This window comes from Rattus norvegicus, chromosome 10 (genome assembly GCF_021556685.1).
Source record: "Rattus norvegicus strain SHRSP/BbbUtx chromosome 10, alternate assembly SHRSP_T2T, whole genome shotgun sequence".
NCBI classification, from domain to species: Eukaryota; Metazoa; Chordata; class Mammalia; order Rodentia; family Muridae; genus Rattus; species Rattus norvegicus.
Genome location: NC_141543.1, coordinates 99,649,273 through 99,677,002, shown reverse-complemented (window position 1 = coordinate 99,677,002; position 27,730 = coordinate 99,649,273). Strand labels below are relative to the sequence as shown.

Genomic DNA, 27,730 nt, shown 5'->3' with positions numbered 1-27,730 from the left:
TGCTCATTGTTTCAGAGGCAGTTCATTGTTACAGAAGAAAGAATGCAGAATGCTTTCAAGAATATTTGGTTTCCCAAAGGATATTTGAACACACTGGCAGATGAGGAATGTCCCACAATCCAGACCATATGTACCAAGAATCAGATTGCAAAACCTGCATATGCAGAAACGAGACTAGTCAGAGACCACTCGTAAGAGGTGGCATTTTCTGATCAAAGGATGCGGATTTCCAAGTAGAAGAAAGAAATTCAAGAGGACTATAGTCACCATTCAGTGTGGCGACTATGGGCCGTAGCTCTATATTGAACCTTTTGAAAGGCCATTTTAATTTTATATTTATGTACAGAAAACTTAGCAGTGTACAATTAGCCGAGTTCAGTGGCAAGTTCTTTGGCCCCTGCCTTTTCCAGCCTGAAAATACAAACCATAGGTTTTGGACTGAGAACATTGTCACCCCAGTGGAGGCAGATCTCCTTGTTATGTGTCATTGTAATTGGTCCTGATTGCTTCCACCAGCTCAGCCAGTGTGATTTGTCTTATGAGTTAATCTGTGTGCAGACAACAGTAGTGCTTGTCTTCCTGTGGATCAGCCAACCCAGCCTGGACTTCTCTCTGATGATGCTGTAGGAGACCCCCATCTTGTGACACAGGGCAGGCAGGAAGAGCACCAGCCCACTGGCATCTACATTGTGTGCAATCACCAAGAGCAGAGCTTTCTTATTCTCTGCCAAATTAGTGACCTTAAAAGCTCCTCCTGGAAAGGCAGGGGTCTCTGAATGGGAACTTCCCTTTGCCAACAGCTTTCTTCTCAGCATGGCTGGCAGCCTCTGCTGCTTCTCCTGCTTCCTCTCTGCCCTACACTTGTGGGTAACCTTAAGCAGCTGGGTAGCTGTTTCACAGTCCAGGGCCTCAGACAACAGGTTAATAGCAGGAGGTACTTTGAGTTGCTTATAGAGGTTTTTTTGGGGGGGGTTGTTTTGCTGTTGCAGCTGGATGTATCGGGCCATTTGATAAAGGGGATCAGATTTCTCTTGGGTTGGATATCTTTCCAATGCTGAGCTTCTTAAGTCTTTTCTCAGAGGATTTGCCACTTTTTTTTTTTAAACCTCCTACTTCACGATGGTGGGACCAGGGCCATCTTCTTCCCCTTGACCTCTTTTGAGGAGGAGAGAGTTGTATATTGTATTCTTGAAAATTCAACTCAGGGTATATTGCTATAGTGCTCTCCTTGTAAAATAGGTAAGTACATAAAGCGATGTGTATGTGAGTTTTCTCAGTCCACGATGCATGTATATCTCAAACACCGTGTGGTACCAGTAAATGCACGTACAAAACTCAGCCACAGAGACAGCCCAGTGGGTAACTGAGTGCTTGTTTGGGTGTGAGGATCATGGCTCAGTTCTCCCACCAGGTGGGTATAGTTCCCGCCCATAATTCCCGCACTCAGAAGGTATGGATAGTACCCCATAGCAAAATGGATAGTGAAGCAAGTTCTACAGATAAGCTCTGGGTTCAAATGAGACAGCCCGCCTCATGTGAATAAAGGAGAGAGTGATCAAGAAAGACTCCCAATATCAGCCCTTAAGCGCGCGCGCGTGCGCGCGCGCACATACACACACACACACACCTACAAATGTGTATATACACGTGCAGTCACATCACATATTTTCCACAGAGGGGGAGGAACAAAGGAAAAATGTAATTAAGTCAAGTTCATAGCAGAGGAAATGAGGGAAGGAATTTTACTCCCTCAATATCTACCCTCAAATCTCTCCAAAAATAACTCTTGGAAAATATTAATGGAAATCAGAGTTATGATGGCTCATTTTTCTTTTCTTCAGTATTTTGAGGCCAAGGTTTCAAAACCTTGAACGTGAGTTTGTCCAGTGTGAGTGATAAACACCCTGAAAAGACAAGACTCAAAACTAAATGTTACAGACTTTGACTCACTGTAATGGACCATCAATCACTTCCACTCTTGGAATAATCAAGAATTAGCTACCAACAGATGGAGTTTTAACTTACTAAGCTATGAATTTTCAATTGCATCTGTTTTCAGATCTCTGTCCATGCTATTGTAGGTAAACTGGAAAATGCTGGGATGTTTAAAAAAGGAAATTGACATAATTTTACCATTAAAAAGTAGCCAAGGTCAGCATGTACACATTTATACATATGTTCAAATCCTCTACAATCATTTCTAAACATAACCTTATTGCCCTATCACATGGATATAACAATTTAATTTTCTCCTATAGTTACTAATTCCGGTTCTTAGAATATTTCAGTAAGAAAATCTTTGTTGTAGTCTTAGTTGTCAGTGTATAAGAGATTTGTTTCTCCGGTTGTGGTAGTGCACACCTTTAGTCCCAGCACTTGGGAGGCAGAGACAGGAGGATCACTGTGAGTTTAAGGCCAGCCTGGTCTACAAAGTGAACTCCAGGACAGCCAGGGCTGTAACACAGAGAAATGCTGTCTTCAAAACAAACACAAAAAAGATTTATTTCATATATATGTAGGCACTTGTATGTGTTGTGTTTGTGCAGGCATGTGTGTCCGTGTGGCAGTCAGAAGTCAACGGCAGGTGCCTTTCTCCATTGCTTTCCATCTTTTTGAGAGAGCCCCTCACTGCATCTAGAACGTGCGGCTTGTATGGCCCAAGATGCTGTGTCTACTTCCTGCCTTCCCCCACTGACCCCATCCTGGGGTTATAAGTCACTGTGCCTGGCTTTTATATGGTCACTGGGGATCAAACGTAGGTCCCTGTGCTTTCAAGAACTTGCTTTATTGACTAAGTCATCATTCCAGCCCATGTAAGAGATTTTCAATGGACATAAAAAAGCAATCTAGCCTTCCTCCCAAATTACTCATTAATATTATTTTGCAAATCTGTAAGACATGCAGCAGTCTGAGAGAGAGTGTCAGAGTCACATTAACAGCTTTTTGGATCTGTACAAATTTTATCTTTAAAAAATATATCACTTTTTAATTAGCATTTGCTACTCTTTGAAAATGCTAATGTTTCCTATTAGCCCTTTTTAGTCTTCTAGAGTCTGGTAGAATGTCTTCTGCTCCTGGTTCACTTTGAGGAATTTGACATGATATAATGTGGTGGTTGGAATGAGAATGGTCCCATAGGCTCATATATATGAATATGTGGTTCCCAGTTGGAGGATTATCAGGAAGAATTAGGAGGTGTGGCCTTGTTGGAGGAGGTGTGGCCTTGCTGGAGGCTGTGTGTCACTTGAGCCAGGGGAGCTTGAGCTTTCAAAAGCCCAGGCTGCCAGGCCCAGTCTCTCAGCCTGTTCCCTGTGGATCAGCACATAAAGCTCTCAGCTACTCCAGCACCATGAGTGCCTCTATATTCCCCAGCATGATGATGGTGTGCAAACAAGTCCCAAATTAAATGTTTTCTTTCATAGGAGTTGCCTTGGTCACAGTGTCTCTTCACAGCAGCAGAACAGTAACAAAGACAGATTAACAAAGATCTTCCACGGTTTTAAAATTTAACTATCAGTGGCTCTGTACACCTTTTATGTAAAGCTGGTAGTTTATACAATGAAATTTTAGTCATATCAGAACAGCCCCATAACCAGTAAAGTCCTTAAATTGGATGGGAAATGACTCAGAACTTTCTATTTAGAGACCACAAAAGTATAAATTTCACCACAAATGGGTGAAGTTTAAAGAGAACAGAAAGGAAAAGGCATTTTTTCTGTTCCTCATTAATAACAATTGAAAAGGTCACTACCTTTAGTACAGTACTCTGGGCTCCTTAATTTAAACCAGAGCTAAGCATTATTCCCGATTCTATTCCTTTTAACCCAACGTCTTGGAGAAACTCATGCTAAGAGTTCTTAACAGAAAATCCTGGTTCCACTTCCGGCCTCCAGAGGTCTCCATGTCACCCTCGGCCAGTGTTGGAACAAAGAGCAACCAGTTAGCAAGGCACACTCCAGTCTGCTCTGCACAGTGATCTTACCTGCCCTCCGGGGACACTAGGCTGCAAAATCCCCCGCTTTCCAACACAGCTACGTCCAGCAAGCTACGTGGGGGGGGGGGGGGGGGAATCAGACCTCAACCGGATGTACAGCCTCCAGTCAAAGACCAAAGCTCTGAAGTCTGTGTTCTGAGGCTCCTTCGCGACGTGAGGCAGAAGTTAGACGACTTCTCTAGCTTCCTTACGGAGCAACTGACAAGGATGGCGCATATGGAAAATTTTGCTCAGCACCTGACACGAGGACATTTCAATTTCTTCCCCACGTCTTTGTGAACACTGAGACCCAATGCGACTGCTCATATTGTCTGCTAACTTTACTGTATCTGTAGGCACAAAACCCAGGCTGGTGGGCGTGCCTGTGGGAATTTTCCTAAACCGAGTATTTGAAGCAGGACACTCACCCTAAATCTGGAAGAAAGCTAGATTTTCTCTGTCTGCCCTTGTTCTCCATGGAAAATTCATCTATCCAGTTGCTGAGGCATTCCTTTGCCTGGATTAGGACCAACTTCTTCAGGAGTCCAATGTAGACTGACGACCAGCAGCTCTCCAGGGATCTTCTAGGACTACTGAGACTTCCAGCCCCCTGGACTGAACAATCAAATTCTCAGCCTTTGCATCACAAGGCAGCCATTGTTGGACTCCCCAGAGGACAGCCTGTAGGCCAGTCTAATGAATCCCATTTTCGCCAACATCACCATCTTCTCACTACTGAGGAGAGGTTTGTATAGATGTGTATGTGTATTCAGTCTATCAATTCTGTTTCTTCAGACAACTCTAATACACACAATAAATGCCACTAGGAGGCAGCAATAATACAGAGAAAAACTTGTTCATAATTTCCTCTCTCCCTCTCTCTCTCTCTCTCTCTCTCTCTCTCTCTCTCTGTGTGTGTGTGTGTGTGTGTGTGTGTGTGTGTGTGTGTGTGTGTGTGTGTTCCAGTTGTCAGGCCTGGTACTAAGTGATATATACACATACGTAAATTTATTTAATAAAAATCAAGTTCAAATTTAAAAACTTTTTAAATAGCTCGAAACAAGAGAGACTGCACTTTGCATTGTGGAACTGCAAACTTACCTGAAAATCCTGCCTTTAAAAAGAAGTTGCCTGAAAACATAGAGCTACGGAGTGCCCTGCTCCAAACTGACCACTGGGGGACGTGTTCCTTCCCATGCCTCTGCCGATCACTCACAGGGCAGTCAGCTTTTACTGTTAACCCCGTAGTTCCCAGAGTACATGGGGAGAGTCCCCATGGCACACTGTCTGCATTGGTGTGGCCTGTGGTTATGTCTGTGGGCATCGTCTTGTTTAACTGATGCAGGAGGACAGCCCATCGTTGTTGGCACTGTTCTCCAGGCAGGGGTCCCTGAACTGGGTAAGAGTAGAAGAATTGAGCACAAGCAAAGACGCCTGTGTTCATTTCTCTCTGCTCTTGACTGTGGCGCTCCTGTGTTAGGTGACCAAGGTCCCGAAACTGTGACTTCCTTGCACGATGAGTGTGATATAACACAAACCCTTCTCTCCTAGGCTGCTTCTTGTCAGAGTATTTTTATCACATCAGAAACAAAACTGGGACACACAACAAAAATGAAACAAAAAATGTCACTACAATATTTTTGTTTTAGGAAGGAGAGATGTACTCGGCACGTAGAATGTCTTAATTCTAAATGGATTCTGTTGAAGCTATGTATTTAGTTGCATAACATAAGAAAATGTACGAACAAGTTGCCCCTGGTTAAGGGCAGGTTAATGAATATCTTGGGTGTTGCTTGGTTGAAAAATCCAGAAATTTCTGCAAATGTTTTCTCTAGATTGAATCTGAATAACTTTGAAACTTTATATTGATTCTTTGTGAGTTTTATATCACGCACCCCAATCCCACTCATCTCCCCTCCCCTTCCTATCTATCCTCTGCCCTTGCAACCTCTCTCGCAAAAGAAAACAAAACACAAAATAAACAAGACATTAAAAAGCATTTCCTCGTGGAAGCTGGAGTGTGTCACTGTTTGTCACACAGTGTACCCTTTTTTTTTCTTTTTCTTTTTTTCGGAGCTGGGGACTGAACCCAGGGCCTTGCGGTTGCTAGGCAAGTGCTCTACCACTGAGCTAAATCCCAAACCCCACAGTGTACCCTTTTATCTACACACCTTTACTTGCAAATATCCATTGCAATGAGACCTTGGTCTGGGTTGAGGCCTCAGGTTTCTGCTACACCATCAATACCAGGTCCTTACCAAGACTCCTCTTGGATATCTTGTTACCCTCTGTCATGGAGACCCTAAAGCTTTGGATCTTCAGGACTTTCATGAAATCCAGCAGTTCACAGATGAGGAAGAGATTGGGGTGGCGAAGTCAAAGTCCTGGATCTGGACATTCGTGGCAACTGAACTGGTCACAATGCCAGCTCTCCCACACATCCAGGGTGACCTCCAGCACTGCCCCAGCTCACCCAATGCTTGAGCCAGCAAGGGGGAGGGTTTAGACTTTTGGGGCCAACTTGCCCTCACCCACACCTCCAGAACCAGTTCTGCTATGCTGCCAGTCAAGGTGCCAGGCCCAGTCTCCTGATGCTATACCCAGCAAGGGACAGGGCCAGCTCTCAGCTCATAACCCCACCCACACCAGGGCCTGCTCTGCTGTGCTGCCCAGGTGAGGTGTGGGCCTACTCTTCCGACTGCTGCAGCCTGTGAGAGGCAGGACCAGCTCTCCATAAATGAATTTTTTTCATCTCAACTCTGAATTTAAACTCTGTGGATGTCTTTCAGCCCATTTTTCTCCTTTGAACTTTCAGCTTTAGATGACCAAACAATAGCAGATGGGATTGGGTGAGCTTGGAAGACAATGCAAAGGTAGGTGGGGTTTTTTTTTAAGCGTAAAATGGCAAAAGCAAGGGGAATCATTTATCCGATGACCAACAGACATTTGTGTTTCTCGGATGTTCCTTGCAGAAAATACAATGGTGACAAAGTGCCAGGTGTATATTGTCGGCTCTGACTAATTACCCTGGAACACTGTATTAGCTACTTTTCTTCTTACTGCAGCAAAATACCCAGGAAAATCAATGCGTGGGGGGCTGGTGGGGGGGGGGGCTTGTTCATACTCACGGTTTCGAAGGAATCTCTGTCCATCAAGGTGGGAAAGACAAAAGGCTCTGTGCACAGCAGCAGGCACGTGAGGCCTCTGCTTGTCCACATGGCAACAGGAGAAGCCAAAGCAACATAACTTCCAAAATTTGCCCTCTGCGACCTCCTCCTGCTAACTAGGCCCCATCTGCCAGAGTTTGGAAACCTTCAAATCGATGCCAGGAAGTGGGATCTGGGCTTTCAAACACACAGACTCGGGGACGTTTCACATTCCAGTGGTAACATTCTGAAACTCCTGGCCCCCACAAAGTCTCAAGCCAACTCTCTCCTAATACTGAGTGCATGAAACTAAACTTCAGAAGTCCCCAACACTGTCCCAAAGCTCCAAGTGCAAATTCTTCCTAGACTTAAATCAGTGAACTGTGAGCTCTAAAACCAAGAAGAAAGTTAAGCACACAATAACAGGCAATACAAACTAAATATTCTCCTTCTAGTAGGAAGGAATGGAAGAATAATAAAAGATTGGCCCAAAGGAATACCATCATTCAGCAGGATAAAGGGTAAATTCTGAAACCAGTGTCCAGCAACCAGGTATTAGTCTGCAGTAATACTATTTGAGCTCCAAAAGACTTGCGCATCCCTCCCCTGTAGGCATAGCATTTGCAATGCCTGTACCTTTTCTCTGGGGCAGGCTCAACTTGGTGCTTGCCACTTTCCTCTGCAGACATCCTATGTTCCTGGCATCTCCAACATCCCGGGAGACTAAAGCCTAGCTTTCGCCTTCACAGTTTCACACGGCGACTCCTCAGGGTCAATATTCAGAGAGTATGACTCTACTAAACATTGCCTGGCCCAGTTTCCTTTTCTCTGGAACCCTGATGTAAGCTCCACTTCCTTGTAGTTCTTGCGATCTACACACAGGAAAAACCAGTGCCGGGTGTGTGATATTGAGTTCTGCTGCCAGCTTGAGGAGTAGCCGAGCCCCCTTGGGCCATGGATGCAAGTGTACAGCTGCAGGAGTATGAAGCCTCTGCTTGGTCACATTACAGCAGGAGGACCCAGGAGAGAAATAGCCACTGAAGAGAGCAGAGGTGTGAGCAAACCAGAGACAGATTGTGGAAGTGTCGGACAGAATTTGAGAGCCTACGTCTGCTGCATCCATGAATTTCAACTGGGATCTAGCCTCGTGATGGTAGGAGCGGGCATGGGGAAGAGCGAGAGTCTTGAGTGAGTTCAGCCAACAGATAAAGCAGAACAAGGGAAGGGCAGAAGAAGGATGCCAAAGCCAGATGTTAGAACGATAATGAGTAAGGGAAGGGTGTTTGTTTGCTTGCTTTTGCCTCAGGTAAACACAGCATCAAGTATTCCAGGCCAGTTCTGTAGACCTGGAAGCCGTGCTTTTTCCTTTATTGCCACGATTCTCAAACTCAAAGAATTATCTAGGAACCATGTCTTCCTCAGGCCATCCTCAGGAATTGTGGAACATACCATTTTTGTTGCCGTTGTAATGAGTAGATAGATAGTACTGGCTTGGAGGTCTATGAACCGGTCTGTAAAAAGTATTATAATGGAACAGGGCTACCCTGCTAGTGGGTACCTTGCTACTTCACTGACAGACACCACAGATCCTTGGGGTATGTGGATCCCTTAGCATAGCTAAAACCGTGATGTCATGTGGGTCACACTGTAATGACTGAGGCAACTCGGTAGTTTATTCTGCTATTTCAGTTGATTCCTCAGACAAGCAGAGATACAAATGAGACATTCAATTTTGATTCTGAAAATGTCTTCAGCACGGTGTCACATCTGATGCATCCGTTTTCCAGAAAGCCAGAGAACTGTGCTCTGTGGAAGGAGGGGAAAAGACAAACAAGAGAGACAGTCATTTCTTAAATCACCTAAACAGCTCATCCAAATCAAATAAATCTTACACATGTGTTGAATAAATTTAATTCTAGGAATAAAATCGTTTAGTATGAGGTCTCAGCGATGGGAGCAGAAAAAAAAATGGGCAAGGATAAGCCATTTATTTCCAAGAAGAGAAAATGAAAGGTTTTATATAACTCTGACAGGCAAGATTAAAAGGGGGAGAAATCATATCCGCCTTTTATTTACTCCCTGCGGAATCCAGAGCACTGCCTCTCTCTGAAGGCCACAAGCAAAATCAGCCTGAAGAAAATACAGCAATGAAATTCTGACTTTTAGATTAACCTCTTCTAGGAGTTTCTCTACTGATTTGTGTAAAGCCTATTACACTTTGTCAATTTTATAATTAATGTCTCAGTAGTGTTCTTCCAGCGTGTGTGTGCACGCTCGTGTGCGTGAGTGCTCACTTGCGTGCGTGCAGAGGGTGGAGGCTAGACCTCAGTTGGGTGTTTACCTCTATCACTATCTATCCACGTTATTTTCTGAGACAGGGTTTCTCACTGAACCTGGAGCTCGCTGATTGACTGGCTAGGCTCTCTGCCAACTCTTCTACCCCAACCATGGAGTTATAAGCTTAGTACCCAGCCAGTTTTTAATAGGTTCTGGAATGCAAACCCCAGGCCCTTATACTTGTGCAACCAGTCCATCCTCGCAGCCAAAGCTCTTCTATCTTTTGGGCAGTGAGAACTTACTCATTAGGGTTCTAACTATCTGTAGTTGTGATAATGCCATGGGTTGAGCACTTATCCTATGCCACGCACAAAATATCCATCAATCAGGGTTGAGGCGACGGCTCGGTGGTTAAGAGTACTTGCTGCATAAGAGTTCAGATCCTAGCACCCATGTAAAATGCTAGGCATGGCGACACCATTTTTGTGAGGGCTGGAAACAGGAGGATCGCTGGGCCTTGCTGACCACCATCCTAGCTCTCTGCTTCATCTGAGTTTTCCCTATCACTCATCTTTTTAAAAACCCAGTAGCCAGTTAGCCTTAGCTTCTCAAAGTCACTCATAACCTAAATGCTGGCCATAGCCGGGGCCAAGTGAAGTGGCAGCTAAACTGCCCAGGGCAGCCTTACCCTTGAAGCATTTGGGGATCTCGATGGTGCCGTCTATGCACTGAGCCTCCTCGGTGTAGCTGCACTTCTTCTCCTTATTTTTACAATAGAAGTGAACCTTGTCACCATGCATCATCCCATTCTTAAACTGGTCCTGGATCTTCACCCTCTGCCCTTGGTACAACACGGTGGCCTTCTTAACAGAGAGTTTGCAAGATGCTGAAAGAGAGAGCACCTGCAGTCAGGACAACGGCCCATGGATTCTTTGATAAAGATAATCTAATTACTTCCAGCCAGTGAGCTGGCTCAGTGGGCCGAGGCACCTGCCACCAAGCCTCGTGACCTGAAAGATCAATCCCCAGGACCCATGTGGTAGAGGAAGAAAACTGTATCAAGTTGTCCTCTGACCTCTACAGAGGCACCGTGATGCATGTGAACCCACATACACATGCGCACATGCACACAAAATAAATACATGATACAATTAGCAAAAAAGCATGCAAACTTTTGGGTTAGTAGGGGAACACAACTGAGCTAAACAGGCCAAGACAAGAGGCTTCCAAGAAACGAGTTATATGTGATACCAATGTGATTGGTGGGAGAGGTTCTCTGTCATTTCTGCCCTTCTGGGACGGTGTAAGATCAGAACAGCAGCAGATTCTTGGGTTCTATGAAAGAGACCTTGATGCAAACCAGAACTGAGCTGCACTCAGGCCCCAGTGATGGATCAGATCAGCAACCCATCAGCCAACCACTGAGGTGAATCTGCTAACTGCTCACAATGTCTCCTGACCAAAAGCTTGTTTCAGGGCCAGCGAGAGCTCAGTGGATAAAGATACTTGCCACCAAACCCGATGGTCTGAGTGCAATGTCCTTCCCCAGGCCACATGGCAGAAGGAAAGAATCAACTCTAATGTGTTGTAATGTGAACTCCACATGTAGGTCATGGTGCATGTGCAGACATGCAGATACACATAGAGACACATATACACACACCACATACACACACAAACACACACACTATAAAAATAAGGCATTCTTAATTTCTTTACATATAAGTGTGTGCATATGTACTCCTCAATATATAAATACAACCTGCTCAGCCCATACAATGTTACTTGTATGTATATAATTTCAGTGCTGACCACATGATATTGGATAACCAGCTGGTGGGGACAAAAGGTTCTTCCCTGGGGAAGACTTACTGCCACTTTCAATGCTACCTAGTTCCCAAGGTTCTTTGTCTAGTGACACCATGTCATTCACACACACACACACACACACACACACACACACACACACACACACATATATATGTGCACGTATACACACACAAGCACACATGCGTGCACACACATGTACATTCACACACATGCACACATGCATATACCCATGCACACATGCATGTATACACACACAAGCACACATGCACACACACACATGCACACACAATCATGCATACACCCATACACGCATGCATTCATACTCACACAAGCACACATGCATGTATGTACATGCACATTCACACACATGCACACACACATGCATACACACACAAGCAAACATGCACAAACACACACACATGCATACACCCATGCATGCATGCGTGCATGCATACACACACAAGCAAACATGCACAAACACACACACACATGCACACACACACACACGGACACATGCACACACACACACGTACACACACGCACATGCCAGGACTCTGATGTTGGCCTGAGAGCCAACACCTACCCTACTTTCCCTGTCCTGCTCTCTTCTGAGACACTGGCTTCATAAATCAACTGCACTTTAACACTTCGCCCAGACTCTGCTTCTAAGATATTCCAGCCCATAGCACCAGCCATTCATCATTTAGGATCCCTGCCTGCTTTCCTCTTCTGTTTAAACAGTTCACCGTGGGCAGAGATAGAGCGCTCCACGCTTGCTCTTTGCATAACTGTTGCATTATGCAAATCATGGCACTGACAGGATCAAGAACAGAGGCCCAACTCCAGAGAAACTGACATCTCAAGGAAGGGAAGCCAGCTGGTGATGGATGCCTTATCTACCGTAGAGTCAAGGAGTTCAGACAAAGAAGAGGACACAGAGATGGGAGAGGATGGTGAAGTGCTGTATCTCAGGTCCTTGTTTGCATTTTTCTTGTTATTATAACAAGCCTGTTTCCTTGAACTAGCTTAGAGGTGTGATTGATCTTTGCAATAAGAAAGCCTTAACAAGAAAGAGCCAAAGTCGGGGCACGGGGGTGGGGGTGAGTGGGATGCTTGGGCTGCAGAGACGGATGGCTCAGTGGTTCAGAGCACGAGATGCTCTTCTAGAGGACCAGAGTTCTGTTCCCAGTACCCACATCAGGTGGCTCACAACTGCTGCTAACTCCAGTTCAAGGAACCTAACACCTCTGATCCCTGCAGGCACCTGCGCTCATACCTGCCCACACACAAATTTAAAAATAGTAAGATAAATTTTTTTTGGTTCTTTTTTTCAGAGCTGGGGACCGAACCCAGGGCCTGCGCTTCCTAGGCAAGCGCTCTACCACTGAGCTAAACCCCCAACCCCAAGATAAATATTTTTAAAAGGGTACTCATGGGCAGACTTAAATACAAGCGGGCTGGAGAGATGGCTCAGTGATTAAGAGCACTGACTGCTCTTCAAGAGGTCCTGAGTTCAATTCCCAGCAACCACATGGTGGGTCACAACCATCTGTAATGGGATCTGATGCCCTCTTCTGGTGTGTCTGAAGACAGCAACGGTGTACTCATATACATAAAATAAATAAATAAATAATTCAAAAAAAATACAAGCAAAAACCGTGGTCTTCCACGGTTTTACCAAGGCTTACAGACAACCCGCTTGTTTCCTATAGCCGAGTGCTAAGCAACCTTCCTAAGCGTTACAATCCCCCGTGGGCTTTGAATCCTTAGGGCATTTATATGTCAATTCTATGAAACGAGTCTGAGCAACAAATGGAGATCAACTAGAACAAGAAACTGGCGAATGAGTGTGGTCCACTCACTGGGCGACTCCAGTACTTTACAGACCTCACCCACATTTCCATACCTTTACAGCTCGGCAGGGCCGACCAATTTCCTGTCTTGGTACACTCCACTTCTTCCGGGCCATCCAGTTTGTATGTTTCATGGCAACCAAATACGGCTTTATCTTTATAAGAAAGCACCGGCTTTGCAGGGTAATTCACAAACCCATTGTCTGGCCTTGAAGGGAAGGGACATTTTACTTCTGAAAAACGTAATCAGTAAAGAAGAAAGAAGGAAAGAAAGAAAGAAAGAAAGAAAGAAAGAAAGAAAGAAAGAAAGAAAGAAGTTTTAAAAAATGTTAGTAACTCTAGCATTTTCTAATAGTTGCAGAGAAGGCCACATTCATCTTTCCCTTACTGCACAGAGCCGCTGAGAGCTCCTGTGAGTGAAAAGCAGTTCCTAGGTACCCAGTGCTTGATTCTATCCCTGTTCTCTTACACTCAGAGAACTCTGAATAGTTAGGGAAAAACACATTAAAAATAAATAATTTAGCTTTTGGGCTTTGAGTTTTCATCCTGAAGTGTCATCCATCACAAACTTCTATCTAAAAAGCAGATAGGAATTGCTTCTCGGCTTTTTGGCTAAGATCAAGTGTAAAAAGTAGATAGGAGAGAAGAGGGAGAGAAGTCTCTTTTTTTTTTCTAGCCAATAAATCAGATTAAAAAAAAAAAAACAAAAACAAAAAACACTGCAGTGATTCTTAAATGTAGGTAGATTATAAAGTCATAGCCACCAATCTGACCATAACCCAGTTTTTAAAACCTGCATCCCTTAATTCCAGGGACACCTCACCGGTGACCCAGCTGTCACTAGACACAAGTCCGTTCATGCCTCTCTGGCTTTGCAAGTGATGTGCAAGTGACACCTTTCCTTTAACTTCCACTCATGACCCAAAGCCCACACGTCGAGGGTCTTGACCTCTGGAAATGCCGCTTCAGACCGTTAATTGCAAAATAACTAATTCCCCGCACGTCAGAAGCTGACCTCATTCTCCTGATATCCCGGGTGCAATACACACTGTTTGGCGCATGGTAGACACTCGATAGACACAGCGTGGTGTGGCTTACACCTATAATCTCAGCACTGGGGGTCAGGAGGGTAAGAGTTAGAGGCCCATCTCAGGCTACGTCGGGAGTTTAAGATGAGCCCAGGCTACTGTATAGAACTTCCTTCAGGATTGAAATTTCCCCTCCTTAAAGGAGGAAAGGCGCTCACATAACTCAAGAAGCAAAGGGAACTACACGGCCCCGACCCAGGGTTGCGTCACTAGTGGCAATTGCTGGCGAAGACTCTCCTGCTGGTGGTGCAGCCTGCGCACACTGGGCAGAAAGCGGCAGGGGTGCAGCCTTTTTATATCATCACCCACACATGCTGAAGTGGGCTTTCAGTAATGGCGTTGCCTTTGAGTCAGTCATGGAGTATGCATGTAACCCCTCGCCTACTCTCCTGTAATAACACCAATAAACCCCTAATTCCCTAGGCTAGACTCAGGCGGTATCTTTCTTTGGCCTTTGATTATTCATGTCTCCCTAGGAAAAGTGACACAAGGGACACCAGTGACCCTTTTTCAGAACAAAGCATCTGGGCAGTGGTCAGGCACACCTTTAATCCTGGCACTTGGCAAGCAAAGGCAGGCAGATCTCTGTGAGTTCAAGGCCATCCTGATCTACAGAGAAACTTCCAGGACAACTAAGGCTATACAGAGAAATCCTCTCTCAAAAGACCTGCTCCCTCCAAAAAAGAAAGAAAGCAAAAATCAAAATAACTTTTCAGTTTGTTGAGGGAGGGAATTTGGAATGTTCCTGGCAGTCGGCACTTTCGACACATTCACAGATGTGTTTCTATGCTACTCCAGTTGTTTTGTCTTATTTTTGTCTTAGCCACTTACCCCGGCATTCTGGCAATTGGGTCCAGTTTCCATGGGCTGTGCACGTAACTGTGTCATTTCCAAACATGGCAAAGTGTGGCAAGCATTTAAAGACCACTGTGTCCTGATAAAAAGAGCTGTTCCCAACTGAAGTCTTGTATTCCTTAAGGGCTGCAAACTTAGGAATTGGTGGTGGCGGGCAGGTGATCCCTGCAAAGAGAGATCACTGTCATCTCTATGGAAACTGGGATTTTGAAATGCACTCTTCAGAGGCAGGTGTGTATATATGAGTTCAATGCCAGCCTGACATAGTCTCAAATAGTAGATAGATAGATAGATAGATAGATAGATAGATAGATAGATAGATAGATAGATAGATAGGCTCTGTTGGTTGGCAGGATACCTTTGTACATAAAAATAATTTGCTGCCTCACTCAGACCAGAGTTCAATTCATGGGACACACGTAGCAGAGAGATCCATCTCTCACAGATAATCCTTGGCCCTCTACACATACCCCAAGAAATGATCTTTTTTAAACAATTATTTATTTTATGTATGTGACTACACTGTATCTGTCTTCAGACACACCAGAAGAGGGCATCAGATCCCATTACAGATGGTTGGGAGCCACCATGTGATTGCTGGGAATTGAACTCAGGACCTCTGGAAGAGCAGTCAGTGCTCTTAACCACTGAGCCATCTCTCCAGCCCCCAAGGAAATAATTTAAAAATTAAAATACGCTCATTTCAGAATGAAAGAGAATATGAGAATGAACTTGAAGAAGTGAAAACTTTGATCACAGGGTAAAAGCAAGCCATTATTGATGACAAGTAAGAAAAAGTCAAATCAAATTGCCAACCAGTCAGAAACTATGCCAACTGGAAGAATAAGGAGGGAGAGGAAGGGGAAGAGGAGGAAGAGGAGGAGGAGGTGGCAATCACAGCAATATATTTCTTGTCATAGTTAATTTGTCTTTTATAGCCAGTGTCCTGCACGTCTTTGACATAAAGGCTACCTTGAAAGATGTTTCTAGAATGTATAGAAGACACTGCTGGGATACTACCCTGAGATCCTTGGTACTGTATTGCTTATGGCTCCGAGTTCTGCCCCTAGTACAGTTTGTTTGCTCCTACAAACACCTCCTGAGTCGGGAATGAAGACTTGGAGGCTACACATGAAGACATGCAGGGACCCAGAGAACAGGCAGTGGCTTATCAGCACACCTTGACAGTAAATAGGGTTTCCACAGATCAGGGACTATTATTATACTAACATAAAGACACTGCTGATGAAAACATGATTAACAAGATCTATACACAGTCATTGTTTCTCAGAGAGCGGTCATTGACTGGCCTGGCAGCCTATTGAAAGCTCAAACCACACCAGGTACCTGAGTCGGCATCTACACGTTAACACCTACGAGATGTCAATCCTGGTGACTGCTATGCACTTGTAAGCGCGAGACTAGCCCATTCAGATTAGCTCGAGTTTAAAGTAGATTTTCTATTCCTAATTGAAAGACACAGCTAATTTACATAATTGGCATAAAGATGCTTAAAAGGGAGAGATTTACATGAGCCATGGTGAGCCTTACTGTAGATAAAGAACTCAATTCATCTTTAAATGCTTTTCGTGGTTTGCTTTCAATTTGGTTAGGATCTATCTAGAATTACTTAAGTTTTCTACTTTGCTGGGACGAGTGTCCCTGAAAGGTTAAAGGACCACATCCATGACTGGTCTGGGCCTCTTAGTCAAAGACTGGAGTTATATACACCTCAAGCTAGGATACCTGAAAAAGACTGTCTCTATGGAGATGGACCCAGAGTTTCCACTGACTGCTTAAGTCATGAGTAAGTCATGAAGGCCTTGCTCTTATGATACAGGTACTTGGTAGTTTGCTATGAAGGACTGTCCTTATCTCTATCCGTAAATTTGTTCACTTGGGGCAGGGATATCCTCTCCTTGAGCCTCACAGCAGAGGTTCCCAACTTGTGGGTTATAACCCCCTTTGAGGGCTGAATATCAGATATCCCGCATGTCAGATACTTACATTAAGATTCATGGTGTAAGATAGCAGCCGCAAAATTACACTTCTGAAGTAGCAATGAACTAAGTTTATGGCCGGGGGGTCACCACAACACGAGGGACTATATTAAAGGGTTGCAGCATTAGGAAGGTTGAGAACCACTGCCTTATAAGCTCAAAATGCAGCATGCAGAGCCTCAGTTCATGTTTGGTAAAGATGGGAACCGGTTATCTCATTAATAAATGAGGAAGAACGCACTAACAGGAAAAGATGTCTGAAGTCGCTGCTGGCAGAAGTCCTCTGTGACAGGACCCGTGGTGTAGATGAGAAGGTAGAGAGAAAACACCACGCCTGGCATTTGCAAGACTCTGGCTTGGCTCCCCAACATGACAAGAAGAAGAAGAAGAAGAAGAAGAAGAAGAAGAAGAAGAAGAAGAAGAAGAAGAAGAAGAAGAAGAAGAAGAAGAAGAAGAAGAAGAAGAAGAAGAAGAAGAAGAAGAAGAAGAAGAAGAAGAAGGAAGAAGAAGAAGAAGAAGAAGAAGAAGAAGAAGAAGAAGAAGAAGAAGAAGAAGAAGAAGAAGAAGAAGAAGAAGAAGAAGAAGAGGAGGAGGAGGAGGAGGAGGAGGAGGAGGAGGAGGAGGAAGGAGAAGGAGAAGGAGAAGGAGAAGGAGAAGAAGAAGAAGAAGAAGAAGAAGAGGAGGAGGAAGAGGAGGAGGAGGAGGGGGAGGGGGAGGAGGAGGAAGGAGGAAGGAGGAGGAGGAGGAGGAGGAGGAGGAGGAGAAGGAGAAGGAGAAGGAGAAGGAGAAGGAGAAGGAGAAGGAGAAGAAGAAGAAGAAGAAGAAGAAGAAGAAGAAGAAGAAGAAGAAGAAGAAGAAGAAGAAGAAGAAGAAGAAAGAAGAAGAACCAACTCACCCAAGTCCTATCCAAACTATGGCAGGCCCTGATGGATTCATGCCATACCTTGCTTTTGCCAAAACAGTGAGGGAGCTTTGTAGTTTGCAAACACAGCAGGTACTGGCTCACTAGGCAACAGACACATACGAGTTCATAAGTAAAATGCTTCTAGCCTGCCATTCGAGGGTGGGGTGCTGCATTGTCTAGAGTACAGAGATATCAAGGCGAGCATCCCCATGAGAGACCAATCATCTATCTCACTGAATCAGGACTCTGTGTGTGTGTGTGTGTGTGTGTGTGTGCGTGCGTGTGTGTGTGTGTGGTGGGGCAGGGGAGGGTCTCTCTGGGAACAAATAGTTTCTGGGTTGTGGAGTTGACAGTACTAAGACCAGGAAATTTCTGGACAGACCAACTTGTCCCTTAACTCTCAAGTGGAACCCACAGACTCACGAGCACAAACAGGAAGTTCTGGACTCCATTTTCCTTCCTCCGTGCACTTAGAAGAGCTAGTCCCGTTCAGATAATACCTGGAAAAGGAAAATGTAATGTATCAACCAGTGAAGTGACCCCCTCACTGGCATTAGAAATGTGCTAGGGACTGAACTGATATGGAGAAGACAGAAATTCTACCACTGAGACCACCCCCCACCCTTAACCCTATTAATTTGTTTTGAATCAGGGACTCACCATGTTGCCAAATAGGAAAACTCAAGGGATCCTCCTGCCTTAGTTTCCCCAGCGGCTGCCACTATAGTCACGTGCTATTATACCCCCCAATACCGTGACCTCTTTTCTGTCTCACGGTGCTGTTTTTCTAGTGGCCTTCGTCCTTAGGACTCATGGGGTGGCCTAGTCAAGATTTCAGGTAAGGAAAGAAGAGAAGAGAAGAGAAGAGAAGAGAAGAGAAGAGAAGAGAAGAGAAGAGAAGAGAAGAGAAGAGAAGAGAAGAGAAGAAGGGAAGGGAAGGGAAGGGAAGGGAAGGGAAGGGAAGGGAAGGGAAGGGAAGGGAAGGGAAGGGAAGAGAAGAGAAGAGAAGAGAAAAGAAAAAGAAGAAGAAAAAGAAAAAGAAAAAGAAGGAGAAAAAGAAAAAGAAAAAGAAAAAGAAAAGAGAAAGGAGAAGAAGAGAAAAGAAATCTCTGGAGGTTTCGTGGTTGGGGAATGTAGAGGCTGATACCCCTAAATTCTTTATTTCCAGCCAGTTGGCCGAGTTGTCAGCTCCCTAGAGAAGCTGAGAACCAGCTCTTTGACAGGATGTCAGACTGCAGCAAGCTGTGATACTCGCTAGTTCCACTGACAGGAATATGTGTGAAGAGTGCATTTCCATCATTGCCAAAGAACCTTCAGCACTCTCACTGAAGCCCCGCCCCCACCGGCACCCTACTCCTGTCCAGGGGCCTTTGGGATCAGCCCCACCAGCAGCTTGGCATGTCTGTGGAGTGACCCGTGCTTTCTCCCTCACAGACGGGTTTCCAAGTCTCCACGGTGTCACTTGGGTGTCACAGGTGGAGTGCATGACAAGTGACATGTGAGACTGTGACACACTGCATTCAATGAGCACCAACAGAACCAGGTTCAGGCTGGAGAGACAGCTCCCTGGTCAAGAGTATGCTGCTCTCGCAGATGGCCAGAGTTTGAATTCTAGCACCTCTGTTGGACAGCTCACCTGTAACTCCAAACCTCTTCAGATAACACTGGTATCTAAAGGCAGTGGCCCCTGTGGAGATCCACTCATGTGTACCTATTCACACACAGACACCAACACAGAAACATAATTAAAACTGATAAAATAGATCTGTGGTGGTTTAAATATGAACGGTCCAATGGGCTCATATATTTGAATGCTTGGTCACCAGGGGGTGGCACTATGTGAAAGGATCGGGAGGTGTGGCCTTGTTGCAGGAAGTGTGTCACAGTGGGTAGGCTTTGAGGTTTCAAAAGCACAAGCCAGGCCCAGTGGTTCTTTCTTTCTGCTGCCTTTGGATCCAGATGTAGAAACTTAGCTACCTCTCTAACACCTTGTCTATCACGTGCTGCCACCCTGATACTGTAGGAAGCCTCTGAAACTGTAAGCAAGCCCCATTATATGCTTTCTTTGGTAAGAGTTGCCATGGTCATGGTGTCTCTTCACAGCAACAGAACAGTAGTTAAGAAAAAAACTCTTTAAAGGAGAAGTAGTTTCTGTATCACCATATTCCAATATTCTCCACAGAATCCCTTCAAAAGACTACCTACCACACTGGCCAGTCGGTCTTATAACTAAAATCCCAGCCACATTCCCACTGTATTTTAGTCATATGCTAAGAGCTGCCCCAGAGATGAGAAAGAATTATGGTCCAGGTTCACTCCCTTCCTTCTGTCTCCTCCTACAAGTGATTAGCAAGGGGGCACTGAAGGCGGAGTGCTGGTCTCCTATAGCATTTGATGATATGTTTTCTACTTCTTGCCCCACCTTCAACATCACCACAATGTTTGGTAAAAGCAGAACTTAAATGTATTTTGTATCCGGTAAGCCCAACCCACAGACTAGAGAGAAAATACAGAGCAATTGTGCTGTGTGGCTGAAGGACCCGGATGTGTGCTCGCTGTGTGCCAGATGCTTCATCTTGCTGCGATCCTTACCCAGGGTTACAAGCAAAGCCAATGGTGTTGGGATATTCAAAAGTCGTGTAGCGTACAACTCCATTTTCTAAGATTCCGGCAAAAGGACACACTCTGGCTGCAATTGAAAGAGAAAGGCTGGTAAATCTCTGTTGAAGTATAGATTTGTAAACTTGCAATCTCTTGACCCAGTAACTACTAATAACTGTTCTAAGACAGCAATAGGAAGGGAGGAATGATAGATGTATTGAGATAGCCTTTAGAACAGAATTTGGACAGTCTAAATGGTCATTGTTACGGGACTATTTTAATTAGGCAAAATAAACCACCAACTGAACTATTATGTAGCCAATAGACACAGATTATAAAGGTTATAGAGACAGTCAATTTAAAAATTTAAAAATGGAAAAACACAAAATTATATATACTCTTTGCAGTGATGCGAAAGCCTATGAAAAAATAATTTGGAAATTACATTATTAGTGATAAGAGTTATGACCGATTCAAAGTGACTTTTCCATTAAAAATGGAAAAGGCTTAAGGAGTAGGAGTGTAGCTTGGAGGTGGAACACATGTTTAGCCTACACAGGTCCCTAGATTTAACCCCTGGTGCTTCCAGAAAACTAACTTAGATTTTAAAAAAATAAAGAACAAACTAGAATCACTTGCAAGATCACGTATAAATATGATATAGGTCATATCTCTATAATCAAAATCATCAGAGCTCTGATTGTGTCATCTCACTATTTTTGCTACCATATATAATTGCCAAAATAATCTGGCTGATTGCTTAATATTTGACAATAGAAATTAAGCTGAGGGCTGGCTGCAGTGGTTCACATCTGTGATCCCAGCTCTCAGAGGTAGGGAGTTCAGGTCCATTCTCAGCTACCTAGGAAGTTCCCGGAAGACTAAAGCACAAGGCACTGTGTTAAGAAAAATGGCTAACAGGATCATAAGCCATGTTCCAAGGAATAAATGAAGACAACCCTTTACCATGAAATAACGTGTCATAAAATTTATATTGTCAAATTGTAACATGTCTATATTTCATCGTAAACATATACATAATTTAAATAGATTTATACTCAGTTCAGGAAATACTAAGTCTGCTTCAATTCTGAGGCAAAGTTCAAAGACATGATCGTTCCCCATCTGTTTACCCATGAGTCTCTTTGGCAACACTTCCCCACTTGTTTTTAACTTGTGTTATGTGTCCTCCATCAATCAATCCTGTTCTCTCTCTCTCTCTCTCTCTCTCTCTCTCTCTCTCTCTCTCTCTCTCTCTCTCTCCCTCTCTCCCTCTCCCTCTCTCCCTCTCTCCCTCTCTCCCTTCCTCCCTTCCTCCCTCCCTCTCTCCCTAACTTTCTTTAGCTGTCTGCTTCTCTAAATGCAATTTTGTGTGTGTATGTGTGTGTGTGTGTGTATGATACCTTACACCCAGCCCTGGGCACCCTGGGCACCCTGGGCAGAATGAAGTAGGGTTTTCCCTCCAGATACCCAGAAGCCAAACAAGGGAAGAGAACTGGAGAGGCATTTATTTCAGACTTACGTATACATTTCAGGGTGTTGATGGGCCACATCCCTGTGAGAGGACAGGTAAACCGTCTCATCCCTCCCCTGGACACATAGCCTGGCTTGCAGGAATAGACAATCTGCTCCCCTGGGTCATAGAATGTTTTTAAGGGAACAACCACAGCAAACGGTAGTTCATCCGGCTTCGGACAGGCTGAACACAGCAGGACACAAACCAGATAGTTAAAAAGAAAATCTCAATCCACAGTTTTAAGGTCAGCTAGCATGTAAGAGAAAGACATTTACAAATTGTAGGTCTACCCAATTCTGTACCAAATACTTCCCATGCAAGATCTCATCTGACCTTAGTGACCATTCGAAGGAGACCTTACTGTCATCAACATGTTACGGGTCAGTGTGCTGGGGTTAAATTTGGCTGAGTATCCTACCAACAAGTTTTAAGAATGGCAATATTGGAGAATAAAGTAAGTTTGGTGCTATTCCTCCAGCATCCACTGTGACTTGAGAACCGTCATAATTGATCCCCAACATAAACTCATTGGTCAGAGATATCATTTTTCTCCAAGGCAAGAAGTACTCACTCCGTCCCGCAATAGCAACATGGCAGAGGAAGGCAGAAAAGAAGATGAGCGCCGGAGAAATCATTGTAGATGGCTCCCACTAGCTCCTCCAAAGCAGTGTCTTCTGCTGAAGAGAGACACACAAACACAGAGGTGCTTAAATATTAAACCACTTTCGGGGTGTACCTTCACTTCTGTAAACAGAAGCTACCTTGCTGTGCTTCGGAAAGGACAGAGAGAACTCCGTTCTTCAATCATTTACTCCACTTCTCTGGGTCCATTGTGAAATCTTTGGTGGGCGCTTCTTGGAATAGCACATTTTTTTTTTCTTGATAGCACAAATAGGTCATAATTGCCTCTGAAAGAAACCTGCTGTCATTGTGTCCCATACGTTTGGGAATGTTGTGCCTTCATTTTCATTAAATTCTAAAAAGTCTTTAATTTCTTTATTTCTTCCCTGATCAAGTCATCATTGAGTAGAGCGTTGTCCAACTTCCATGTGTATGTGGGCTTCCTGTCATTACTGTTGTTATTGAAGAACAGCCTTAGTCCGCGGTGATCTGATAGCATGCAGGGGGTTGTTTCAATCTCCATGTATCTGTTGAGGCCTGTTTTGTGACAGATTATATGATTAACTTTGGAGAAGGTACTGTGAGGTTCTGAGAAGAAGGTATGTTTTCTTGATTTAGGATGAAATGTTCTATAGATATCTGTGAAATCCACTTGGTTCATAACTTCTGTTAGTTTCTCTCTGTCTCTGTTTAGTTTCTGTTTCCATGATCTGTCCATTGATGAGAGTGGGGTATTGAAATCTACTTTTATTGTGTGAGGTGCAATGTGTGCTTTGAGCTTTAGTAAGGTTTCTTTTATGAATGTAGGTGCCCTTGCATTTGGAGCATAGATATTCAGGATTGAGAGTTCATCCTGGTGGATATTTCCTTTGATTAATATAAAGTATCCTCCCTTATCTTTTTTGATAACTTTTGGTTGAAAGTTGATTTTATTTGATATTAGAATGGCTACTCCAGCTTGTTTCTTGGGACCACTTGCTTGGAAAATTGTTTTCCAGCCCTTTACTCTGAGGTAGTGTCTGTCATTGTAAAAATGGCCTTCTTGCCAAAAGCAAGCTACAGATTCAATGCAATCCCCATTAAAATTTCAACTCAATTCTTCATAGAGTTAGAAAGAGCAAGTTGCAAATTCATTTGGAGTAACAAAAAACCCAGAATAGCGAAAACTATCCTCAACAATAAAAGAACTTCTGGAGGAATCACCATCCCTTACTTCAAGCTGTGTTACAGAGCAATAGTGATGAAAACTGTATGGTTCAGAGACGGGCAGAGAGATCAGTGGAATAGAATTGAAGACCCAGAAATGAACCCACACACCTATGGTCACTTGATCTCTGACAAAGGAACCATCCATCCAATGGAAAAAAGACAGCATTTTCAACAAATGGTGCTGGTTCAACTGGAAGTCAGCATGTAGAAGAATGCAAACTGATCTATTCTTATCACCCTGTACAAAGCTTAAGTCCAAGTGGATCAAGGACCTGTACATAAAACCAGATACACTCAAACTAATAGAGGAAAAAGTGGGGAAGGGCCTTGAACACAAGGGCACTGGGGAAAATTTCCTGAACAGAACACCAATGGCTTATGCTTTAAGATCAAGAATCGACAAATGGGACTTCATAAAATTGCAAAGCTTTTGTAAGGCAAAGGACATTGTCATTAGGACAAAATGGCAACCAATAGATTGGGAAAAGATTTTTTACCAATCCTATATCTGAAAGAGGACCAATATCCAATATATACAAAGAACTCAAGAACTTAGACTCCAGAAAATCAAATAACTCTATTAAAAATGGGGTACAGAGTTAAACAAAGAATTCTCAACTGAGGAATATCAAATGGCTGAGAAGTACCTAAAGAAATGTTCAACATCCTTAGTCATCAGGGAAAGGCAAATCAAAACAACCCTGAGATTCCACCTCACACCAGTCAGAATGGCTAAGATCAAAAACTCAGGTGGCAGCAGATGCTGGTGAGGATGTGGAGAAAGAGGAACACTCCTCCATTGTTGGTGGGATTGCAAACTGGTACAACCATTCTCGAAATCAGTCTGGAGGTTCCTCAGAAAATTGGACATAGTTCTACCTGAGGACCCAGCTACACCACTCCTGGGCATATACCCAAAAGATGCCCCAACATATAACAAGGACACATGCTCCACTATGTTCATAGCAGCTTTATTTGTAACAACCAGAAGCTGGAAAGAACCCAGCTGTCCTTCAACAGAGGAGTGGATACAGAAAATATGGTACATCTACACAATGGAGTACTATTCAGGTATTAAAAACAATTACCTCATAAAATTCTTAGGCAAATGGATGGAACTAGAAAATATCATCCTGAGTGAGATAACCTAATATCTCTCTCTCTCTCTCTCTCTCTCTCTCTCTCTCTCTCTCTCTCTCTCTCTCTGTGTGTGTGTGTGTGTGTCTCTGTCTCTGTCTCTCTCTGTCTCTCTCTGTCTCTCTCTGTCTCTCTCTGTCTCTCTCTGTCTCTCTCTCTCTCTCTCTCTCTCTCACACACACACACACACACACACACACACACACACAGTATGCACTCACTGATAAGTGGATATTAGCCCAAAAGCTCAGATTACCGAAGATACAATCCACAAATTACATGAAGCTCAAGAAGAAGGATGACCACAGTGCGAATGCTTCAGTCCTACTCAGAAGGGGGAACAAAACTATTCATATAGAGACAAAGTTTGGAGCACAGACTGAAGGAAAGGTCATCCAGAGATTGCCCCACCCATATCCAGACCATATACATACAGCCACCAAACCTAGACAATGTTGCTGATGCCAAGAAGTGGATGCTGACAGGAGCCTGATATAGCTGTCTACTGAGAGGCTCAGCCAGAGCGTGACAAATAGAGAGGTGGATGCTCACAGCCAAACACTGAACTAAGAATGAGGTTTTTATTGGAGGAGTTAGAGAAAGGATTGAAGGAGCTGAAGGGGTTGCAACCCCATAAGAACAACAATACCAACCAACCAGAGCTCCCAGGGACTAAACCACCATCCAAAGACTACACATGGACTAACCCATGGCTCCAGCTGCATATGTAGCGGAGGATGGCCTTGTTGGGCACCAATGGAGGAAAAGCCCTTGGTCCTGCCAAGGCTGGACCTCCCCCCCACCCCCCAGTGTTGGGGAATGTCAGGGAAGGGAGGCAGGAAGGGGTGGATGGGTGGATGGGGAAACACCCTCATAAAAGGAGGGATGGGATAGGGGGTTTATGGAAGGGAAACTGGGAAAGGGGATAACATTTGAAATGTAAATAAAAAATATCTAATAAAGGAAAAGAATCCTTATGATTACTGGCACTGTCTGGACCTCTTGTTCTCTGTCTCTCTGTCTCAGGCTCTACTATGTCTCTGTCTCTGTCTCTGTCTCTGTCTCTGCTCTGTCTCTGCTCTCTCTCTCTCTCTCTCTCTCTCTCTCTCTCTCTCTCTCTCTCTCTCTCTCTCTCTCTCTCTCTCCTTAGATTGCTCTGAGTTTTAGTATGTTATAGATGGAACACCAAAAATTGGAAGCTCCTATTTCACTAGGTGTCCTCAACATGTGAAGTCAGGACAATCTTCTGTCCTCAATTTCCATGTCTCTAAAATGGTATTCCCTGGGCCACGGGGAGTGGCTTCTCTATTAAGAGCACTCGCTGTGCTCACAGAGGACCCAGGTACTGTTCCCAGCACTTGCATCGAGTGACTCACAAACACATGTAACTCCAGTTCTGTGGGGTCATACATCTGCTTGTGGTCCTCAAAGGTGTACACACATGGTACACATAAACCCATACAGGCACACACACACACACACACACACACACAAATAAAAATTAAAATATGTAAAATGGTGTTCCAGTCTGTACACAGGGGAGTCTAAAGAATATCTTCAAGTTACCCTCCACTTTAATGGACCCCAAACTGAACTCAACATCTGTCTTAAAAGAGCTAATTTTTTTTCCAAATTGATCTTTTTTAGTTGCTCTTCATAACAAGGTCTTCTTAGCAGCTCAGATTGTGACCTTGGAGCTGTTCTTGACCCCTCAAACTTCTTTCTCATCAAAGAAGCATTCATTCATTCATCCATCCATTCATTCATTCATTCATTCATGCCAAAGCATTCATTCATACATATTGCATCATATATCTATCTAGGTGGGTTTCTTTTTTTAGGGGCTGGAAGTTGATATGAAATCACATCAGAACTCCCTTAAGTAGGAGAAGAGGAACAGACCACTGATGCTGATGATACTTGGGAGAGCTTTGAGCATTCTTGCATCCATAGCTCTCTAACACACCTGTAGGATGATGTCATCATGCAGCAAGGCAGGTCCAGGATAAGGCAAAGCCTATAATTGGATGAGAAGGAAGGGTAGACGGGGAAAAGACTAAGAAGGAGGAAAGAGGAGAAGGAGACACAGGGAAATCGAGATGGAGACGGCAGAACAGGATGATCGAGATCCAGGTGGACTGGGTCAATTTTATTTTGTCTAGGTGGGCTGTTTCTATCTTTATTAATTGGCAGTGAATTTGTTGTGTGGATGTATTGTGGATTGAGAATTTAACATATAAATCTGATTGTTGGGTTACAGGTTGTTGAGTCTTGATTTTACCCGGTAGTTGGGGTTTATACTACCAAGGGGCTGTTGCTGGGAGTGTGGGCAGAGTCCGTGGCAGGAAGCTGCTATAGGCCAACTGCTGCTGGACGTCTAGAACCCTGATTTTATTGGTTGCTGGAAGCAGAGAGTTCGCTCCTAGCAGAGAGCCACCGGGAGAGAGACTAATCTGAGATAAATTAGCACTAGTTCCAATGGCCCATTGGAGCCGGAACTAACGATGCCAAGGTACTGTTCTGCTGCTTTTTTATTTTTACTGTAACACACACCCTAACACACCATTCACTCCAAGAGACATGGGTACACTTATGGACAATGGCTGGGTTGTACTCAACAGAACCATGACCCACAGTCTCTGTAGCAACCAGCCTTTTAAGAAGCCAGACAATGCACATCTTTGCAGCAATTGGTTCTACAAGAGAAAGCCCAAGTTCTC

General features: G+C 44.1%; 1 protein-coding gene and 1 pseudogene across 1 annotated transcript; both read right to left on the bottom strand.

Moving 5' to 3' along the window:
- Positions 1-387: 387 nt before the first annotated feature.
- LOC148003151 (large ribosomal subunit protein eL8 pseudogene) lies at positions 388-5,297 on the bottom strand (annotated as a pseudogene).
- A 3,473-nt stretch (positions 5,298-8,770) lies between these two features.
- Positions 8,771-22,686, bottom strand: Apoh (apolipoprotein H). The gene is made up of 8 exons (NM_001009626.1): positions 22,615-22,686; positions 22,050-22,226; positions 20,519-20,615; positions 18,350-18,426; positions 14,999-15,187; positions 13,133-13,312; positions 10,085-10,282; positions 8,771-8,925 (listed from the first exon to the last, which is right to left on the bottom strand). The coding sequence occupies exons 1-8, from the start codon at positions 22,676-22,678 to the stop codon at positions 8,870-8,872; spliced, it is 1,038 nt and encodes a 345-aa protein (NP_001009626.1). The 5' UTR covers positions 22,679-22,686; the 3' UTR covers positions 8,771-8,869.
- Between the last annotated feature and the right edge of the window lie 5,044 nt (positions 22,687-27,730).